Source organism: Acyrthosiphon pisum, chromosome A1, assembly GCF_005508785.2.
Source record: "Acyrthosiphon pisum isolate AL4f chromosome A1, pea_aphid_22Mar2018_4r6ur, whole genome shotgun sequence".
In the NCBI taxonomy this organism is placed as follows: Eukaryota; Metazoa; Arthropoda; class Insecta; order Hemiptera; family Aphididae; genus Acyrthosiphon; species Acyrthosiphon pisum.
The window spans coordinates 83298467-83307943 of NC_042494.1; the positions used below are offsets into that span (position 1 = coordinate 83298467).

General features: G+C 27.5%; 1 protein-coding gene across 1 annotated transcript; it reads right to left on the reverse strand.

The window, feature by feature from the left end:
* Window positions 1-796: 796 nt before the first annotated feature.
* Window positions 797-5304, reverse strand: LOC100159399 (MPA13 allergen-like). Its single transcript, NM_001161928.1, is given in 3 exon segments — window positions 797-1063; window positions 1924-2204; window positions 5141-5304. Coding segments are annotated over 3 exon segments (408 nt in total). The 5' UTR covers window positions 5214-5304; the 3' UTR covers window positions 797-1009.
* Between the last annotated feature and the right edge of the window lie 4173 nt (window positions 5305-9477).

Consider the following 9477-nt stretch of genomic DNA (forward strand, 5'->3'; position numbering starts at 1 on the left):
AAATATTTTACATGATGCAGTATAATTTATATGTGCTTTCTACATAAATTATATTGTACGGTGTATTTGATCTAATTCTCGAATACACGATCTCGAGAGCCCTCCGAACACCTGGAGGAAGGTAATAGTTTCATTTTAATATTTTAACATCTGAATTAAATATATTTATCGACAGGAGTCGTATTTATATTTCTTCTTATTTTTAAGTTATTACAATTTTATAGACAAACGAAAGGGGCCAACATATAGAAATAACATTTTTCCTAAATCCTGTCCCCGGAAAATTGAGTATGGTGCAATATACTGTACTTAATAGAAATACACTAGCAGCTAAGCCAACATTTTAAAAATTTTTCTAAGAAACCACTTTTTGGCCTATTAAAAACCTGTGTTGTCTACATGTTAAAATATTTTCTTTTTCTTTTTTTTTCCGGGTGGAGGTACACTTAAAACCAATTTGCTCGTGAAGTTATTAGCTATAACACTAAAACTGAAATACGCCAAACTTTGCATAGTATGTACAATGTACATATTATAACATATTCAATCTGCCCCTCACGCCTTAACGGATTCCACATCTTGGTCGGATATTTGTCCACAAAGATATGTTCAACGACACCGACTTGCCGGTGAACTGAGGAACACTAACCGAAATAAACAGAGCGTACTATTTTGTATTGTTTCATTTTCTCCCTGGAAAGTCGGGTTATACAGATAGTATGATATAAAGTATAAATTATAATTATTATAACGGATGTGATGAATAAAAAAATAATTTAAAAACATAAGACCAAAATTAAAAATGAATTGATTATTTATTTTTGTTTAATCGTATGATATATTTAACATAATATATATTTATAGTGTAGGCTGTAGGCCGAATTTCGCTTAGGACGGCACTACTGCAGTGAATATCCAAATCGATCGAATCATTTACCAATATAATATAATATAATATATATTAATATAATACGAGTTTAGTATATTATTGTAATATTGTATTATGCATTTAGTAGACTGGTTTGTAGATTCTGGTGCAGGTGATATTGTCGATAGTTAGGACCTAAAAATACACGAATCATAAATTAATATAACACATTGACAAAATGCAATCGTTTAATCAGACCAATGATCGACTTAATTTTATTATACACAATATACTAAAAATGTTGTTATAAAATACGTCGATCGTCACATTAGTATGTGATCTAAGTAGGTATATACAAGGTGTAACAGAAAGACCTGGCAAATCAAATAACTTTTGACCTAATCAATATATAAACATTTTTCCATATACAATTTATAGGCCCTTTTGCTACAAATACAGTACCTACCTATGCAATTTTTTTGTATACTAAAAATAAACAAAATTAAATTTTAATATATTGTTTTTGGAAATCTAATTGTTAGACAAATTTTGATGGTAAAAATGTTTAATTAGGTCGATTAGTTTAATTTTTTAAATTTTTTAAGATCTCAACATTTTTTTGGAGTAAATTAATCTGAAACGCGCACCTACCTATACCTAATGACTTTTTTTCAAATATTAATTTCGGGAATTTTCTGACATAAGTATACTTCATAAATTATTTATCATTCATATAATTATCATGGTTTTAGTCCTACGTTTAACTAGTAGTTATCAATATCTTATTTTAATTTATCAGGTCTTTCTGTTGCACTCTGTATATAGAGGCAAATATGCCATCAATGGCGTATTAGGTTTTTGTCATGATGGGGAGGGGGGGGTGTATGATTTTATCCAGTAGCCTTGCCTTTAAAGTTAGAGGTCTTAAGTTAGGACTACGAAAACGTTTGCATATTATATACAACCTATGAGAGTATTGATCCCCTTGATACCCCGTAAATACGCCACTGGAGGCAATGTGCATAAGTATATGGATTTTGTCATTAGTTTTGTACCATTTTCAATTCGTCAGGATTGAATTCCCTGACGATCGTGGTTTCGCTGTGTTTGTCAGATTTCTGAACGTGCACCAGCTTGTTTCCATCCTGGCGGATGATCGAATTAACTTTGCGGCCGTCGAGCGTCTCTTCGACGAATTCCTCGTCGAGGCTGAACACGATCAATGAGTTTTTCATAGTCGAGTTGGACGACAACGCCAATTTTCCGTCGTCGGTTTTGGTCAGTTCCACCACCGGAGTCGCGGAGTTGCCCAATGTGCGTTTTACCAAGCCGACACCTGCGTTGAAAAACAAACAATTTTTTTAACCGTTTTTCTCCAATATGTATAGGCGTAAAAAGCTTTTCTGCGTGTTATAAATTAAAATAGGTATAAAATATAGGTAGGTATACACATAGGCGAAAATTGAGGGGGCTTGGGGTGCTAAGCCCCCCCCCCCCCAAAAAAAAAAACATAGGACTTACAATTTTAAAATGCTTTATTGCAATGGTCTGCTTGACTTTAATATATTTAGCCCCCCCCCACCCCAAGTCAAAAGTTGAAATTGCGTCTATGGGTATACAGGATATGCGAGAAATCTCTCGGACGAAACCCCACCGATTTTGTTGCACTGCAGCATTTGAAAAATGCACGTGTCCTATTGTCTATACTCTATGTTATTATGGATGGCCAAACTTCTTTTGATTAAGATCTACTGAGAATATAATATTTTTTCTTTTTGATAATTGACAAACGTAAAACAATACATTTTTTTTAAAATTCTTTATCGCTAATATTAATAATAAACACACGTACTTATATGTAAATAATAAAATTAAAGTATAAAGTTATCTAAAAATTAGTGTTTCGCATTAAATTTCTAAATAATTATATTGTTGGCATAGAAGCGTAGTGTTGCATATCGTTGGCCAGTTTATTATAACCTGGAGAATAGTGGCTAACTGCTAAACAAAGACGCTTCTCTAAATTATCATTAGAAATTTTAGCTCGGTAGTTCAGCTTTTATATAACTTTGATGTGAGAAAATACCGTTGCCAAGTATAAGTTCTAACAAAAAGGGATCGACTTTGAAATCGTTCAAGATCGATCGCTTGGCCGCCCCGCGTCTGTATAATACAGGCACCTACGTATATAAGGACTCGGATAGGTATATATTAAAAACGCTATCTAATATTTATACTATTAAAATAATTTTAACATATTATAATATTATATTTATATTTTTAATTTTATAATAATCATAAAACCGTAATTAAGTGTTTGATATAACCATTGCATATATATAATATATATTATATGATTTATACAGTTATTACTTATTATTGTAATTATCCTTTATACCTATATATATATATTTATAAGAATTAAACTATAGTAATGACTATAATAATGATTATATGAGATACCTATTTCACGTTAGGTAATTTTTTTGTTAAATATAGGTAATACTATAATAAGCATATAACATTTTAATACTTTGATATTGATTATTGATTAATATATATTTAATAATATGATAATATACATTATTATACAGTCTCATAGTTCAATAATCCAACATAACTCGACCAAAATAACGTTTTTGTTATATAAATTGGAATAACTGGATAGCTTGCTGTTGCCTGTTTCTGTTTAAGACATGCATGTGATAATATTACGTAAATACCTATGTGTTACGTACCTATACTTATACCTATTTTATATAGTTAAAAGTAAAATCGATTGTTTTAATGTTCAAGACAGAACACGTCATATAATAATATATATGACTATGCATTAATACAGGTATAATTATTATATTTTATAATATTATATATAGACATAAACAATAGCTTATAATGGTCATATTGGAAATACAGTAAAACCTCGATAACTCGAATCGGTTGAAGACAAAAAAAATTCGAGTTACCGAAAATTCAAATTAAAGACGTTCACGTTCAAGGTTCCACTGTATCAATAAAATAAGAAATTTGAAAACCACGATGAAATGTATTGTCATTGATTATAAATACTAGTATTAAATATAGCAGTATTTATAATTAATGGTATTACTCATAGGTACGTATAGCTTATACAATTAAGCTAAGTAGAAAACTATTTATATTAAATAGATTTATTATTTTATTTATTGATTTGCATTTACGACGTTTTGTACGTCATAAAGATTTTATTGACATGGTAAATAATGTTTGCTTATTTTTAAATAAAGTTTTATCTGGAGAATTGATTTCAAAACATGTCGCACCAAACCGTTTTTTCGTATTTTATTACCTACTTATAGATAATTTTTTAAGATACTACAATAGCAGTAATTAAACGATCGCCTCTAAATATAATATATGTTTAAATAATAACGATAATAATAACATAACATAAATGTATATTTAATTTCGATGGTCGTTGATTTTTATTTGACAAAAATCTACATAATAAATAATATTAATTTCAACATTTTTATTGGGCTCGTCCCGTATCATAAATAAATAAATAAATGTTAGTATAAACTAAGAGTACCTATCGCTACGCATATTATAGGTATTAAACAGAAATCAGAATTATTCACCAAAAATGATCAAATAAAAAGGTAGGTGTGCATGCTTGGTAAACAGCCCTGTATATTTTTTATAACGATTTGAAAAATGTCTTTATTTTAAAAGTATTACTTAGGTTTTAAATTAATCGTTTTATAATTAAACCTATACAATTACAATGTCAACAGAAAACCATTTTAGATTTGTTCCAATGCGTTTTAAATCAATTAAATATCCCATACAATTTGAAGGTTATTGGAAATAATAATAATAAAAAAGTTAATTCTTACAAATTAATTTTTATAATGCTCCGTAAAACTATTTAAATGTAATAAAAACATTAAGATACATTTTTAAAAATTATTAAACAGCAATAGTGTTAAAAAAAATAAAAATAAATAATCGAACAGTGGCAATTAATAATTGTCCGAAACATTTTTACAAGACATTATTAAATCAAAATAAATATGTAAAAATACTCAGAATATTGTAATAATGCGTTTCTCCATTGTATGGAAATACAATTTTATCAAGTATAATTTTATTTAATAACGATTATAATAATTTACAACGTTCCAGTATTAACGCGTTTCCATACCTAAAATATGTATTTTATAATTTATAACGTGAGTATATAACGCGTGAATTTTTTTTAGACGATAAATAAGTGTATCGTTTACTTACCCAGAGCTTTCATGTATTCGTCAAAATTTTCACTGGTGTCCAGCTTGTACTTTTTGTCGAAAATCAAAGACATTTTTTCACCTTTACGAGTCTTCTTAAATAATATAATATATTATTATGGCGGCAGGAGTACAATTTTTCGTACCGGCGATCAGGCGACTACTGACTATAACCACACACAACTAATATTATTTTACGCTCGCTCGAATAGATACCGGCATACCGCTTGATATATTGTAATCGGCAGTTTTTGTTATGATAGGCATACGATAAATATAATTATATTGTACATGACTATGGATTATCTTTTAAAATAAATGCCCATAAAATTAAAAACCAAGTTGTACATCAAACAAATATGCCAAATATATACTTTTTGTAATTAAATAAATCATAAAATTATTATCATTAAATAAAACCAATCAAATTAAAGCATCGTCAAGTAATAGCATCGATATGCATCAAAGAACATATTATAATAATTTGATGAGTATAATTTTAAATGTTTTAGACGTATTAGACCTCTAAATAAAATATTATATTATATTAGTGTTTTCTGTTATGATAAATTATCGATTGAAGTACCTACTTTAGATATTATTTTTTTTTTATTTAAATCGTTTTAGATTTCGACCAAAGTTCATAAAACACATTAGAAAAAAAATCAAATTTAAGTTGAGCTTTGATTTTTTTTTTTAATGTTTTCTATGCGTAGGTACCTATATGAAATTATGACGCCGGTCGATAAAATATTTTGAATAAATGCAAACCTGTATAGTTTTGCAATTATGACGGTTGATGATTATTAACCTAAAATGCTAAATCCGATATTACAATATTTATTCATATCATATTATTTAAGTAATTATAATCGAAGTACTAACTAGATTTTTTTTTAACATAGCTTCCTAAAATATCTTATCATGCTTTAATAAAATATAATTTATAGTTAAAACCATGGTATAATATACCGTGGTTAAAACTTTACGTTGGTACTCTATTTTTTTTTTTAATATTCTTGTGATCATTATTTTATTAATTTGATTATAAATGTATAACCAACCAATATGATTAAAATATCAAACATATAATATTACACTATTCAATTTTAATAATGAATTTAATTTAGACTTAATACCTGAGTCATTAATCAATAATCATTATTAAGAATTTTATGTTATTCACTATTTGTTTAGTTCTATACAACAATCATTTAACAATAAATTATTAACTGTACTTACTTCTGTTTCTAAAATCTAAATTTTATAGCTACAAGTATCAAAGAGACTTAAAAAAATAGCCAATATTAAGAAAATTATAAGTATTTTATAAACGTTTATTGAAAAAACAGCTCTGTTTAAATTCAAAAATATCTAATAGGTAAGTATCTAATATCTTATTAATAATATATTATTTAATACTGTCGCATGTTGTCCGTTTTTTGAGTATTTACTAACCAGGTAATTTAAGTGTATCTATATAAGTATTACCATTTATCGATTTATATAATACAATAATACATATTATGTATAGTGACCTGAATTTCTATTGTATTTAATAGTAAATATAACTTTTAATTATTTTGAAACAGTTTGTATGCTATGTTACAATTCTTAATTATATATTTATATTATATTCATATTATTACTTAACATATATTCTCAGATATTATTATATTATTAAACTATAACTACACAGTACACATATTTTAAAATTTATCAACGCATGTTATATTATTTTATGAAGAAGTGAAAAGACGAATTTTTGATTAGGTTGATTGATTCACAATATAATAACATCGAGGACTATACGTCAATATATTTTATATAAAGATGTGTGTTGGAACTATAACAATTTAAATATTATTATTTATTTCACTTTACCTTAGACCGGTTCACTACTTTACCGACTTATCGGTAACTTTGTATTAGTAAACATTAAACAAATAAACTTTATATATTTATTAAAGAAATTATTTATTTACCAAAACTATTATTCAAATATTGAAGTGGTTATGCAACACTAAGTCCAAGTGGAACTCGTCATGAAATTGTGCTGAGTCAGTCCTTTCAAGTCCGGCTCACTAGGTAAATAATTACACTAGGTCCATATTTATTACACTGCATGGGTATTGACAAGAACCTATATTTCTATTTATATGGTGTTCTATATGTTATTTGTGAAGGTGTACCTACCTATACTATTTTTTTTTAGCTAAGAATTTGATGGATCTAATATGATTAAATATATAGCGATAAATGGATACTTTTAAATCGAACGCAACCATACATAATTTAAACTGAAAATTTGTAGAAAAATTAGGTAGCTTACTCAAATGTGCTAATATTTTGTTCAAAGCAGGGATCGAAACCGTTTCAAATTTTAACGGTTACGGTTTTAGTTCTTGAGAACGGTTTTCTAAATTTTTTGGTTTTGGTTTCGGTTTTAAAAAAGGTTTTTCAAATATTTTATCGGTTTAAAGAACGGTTTTAGAAAATTTTCGGTTTTGGTTTTTGGAACGGTTTTTAAAAATTTCCATTTTATTTTCCTGTCTAATTACTGTAGATTCGATTTTTATTATCTATTAACTATTATAAGGGCCGAGTCTAAAGCACTGAAATGTGGCTACTTTGTATAATTAGTGTACAATATACGATATAACAAATAAACGTTCAGCAGAACTAATTTCGTGTTATTAACTTGAATATTTTGTACCTAATTAAGGTGCCTCATGCCTACTTTTGCATTCGACATAATATTATGTTGCCATATTATGGTTGAGATCATTATTCGATTACATTAATATTTAATTGTATATTACAATAACATCACACTATATTATTTGTATTTTCAATTTTCAATCATAAGTTTAGTAATAATATATATTATATTAATATTTCTTAATACTCAGTAACTGCATCGGGATTTTTATCAATAAATCCAAACATAATAATTTCTTCGTATAAAAATAGTAGGATTACAAATAATATAATTAACTTTATGGAATTCAAAGAAACTGACATTAGTTTTAAATTTTAATCCGTTTTTCAAGAACAGTACAAGAGCGGTTTTACAATTCTATGGTTTCGGTTTGGGTTTTGAAAACGGTTTTTTAAGGTCTTAGGTTTCGGTTATGGTTTTTTAACCGGTGTTTCAAAGCTTTTGGTTCCGGTTCCAGTTTCGGTGTTCAGAAATGAGAAAACCGCGGTTTTAACCGGTTTTTTGGAAAACCGGATAAACCGGTTTCGATCCTTGGTTCAAAGCATAAGTTCTGAAAACTGTGATTAATCTAGTACGGGTGCACAATTTAAAAGCAATAATTCGGACAACTTTTTGGATCGATTTGGTTGCCTCAAAAAGTTCTTTGTTAGGTTAACAATATCAATATTTCCAGTGTAAAACAGTGAAATGCTTTTAATCTTAAATATATTCTTCATTAAACTTTTTAACGTCCAAAAAAAGGTCCAGAACGGTAGAACTGTATTTTCCTATTTATTTAAAAATATATAGTTAAAATGATACATATGAATGATTAGACGCCTTTTATTACATTTTAAATCTAGTGATGAAAAATAAAATATGCTGTCCGTATAATAATTTTGTAATAAACAGTACATTATATTATTTAATTAACTTGATTGGAAATGTAAATATTTATACAGTAAACCTGGTTAAAAAATATTATTTAAATACTGTATGTTACACATAATTTATATTCATTTATGACGAAAGCATATTATGATGGATGTCGATCAACGTTAAAAATAATAGTTATAGAGTTTAAACTAAAGATAACAACAATATAAAACGAACCATTATAAGTTATAACTATGATTCAGTTTAAATGAAACGTGTACAAATACATTTTATTATGCAGTTTACACTCAAAAATTATCAATACCACATAAAAATTAATATTATAATGATAATGAAATACGTGACTACGTGATCAATATAATATGGTACCTATCGAAGTCAATTTTTTCTTGTATGACATTTATTCATTATTCAACAGCGTGGTCCAAGCGCAGTCCACCACCACCAAATTGTCCGACACAGACGGCTAATTGGTGCCACAGTGACACCGATCCAGAATTCCAGATATACTGTGTTAATGGTAAATACCAGTTGCCATCGACCACCACCCGACATAATTTAATAAATATATGACGACTTCAACACGCATTGTACATAGGGATTGACTCTACTGTAGGTGACAGTTAATACATGTTATATTAACTATACAATATTGTCGTATGTACTGCAATAAAAATAAATAGCATTTAAACACACACTTATTAAATAATAATAATATTATACTTTATTCGACAGTTGTA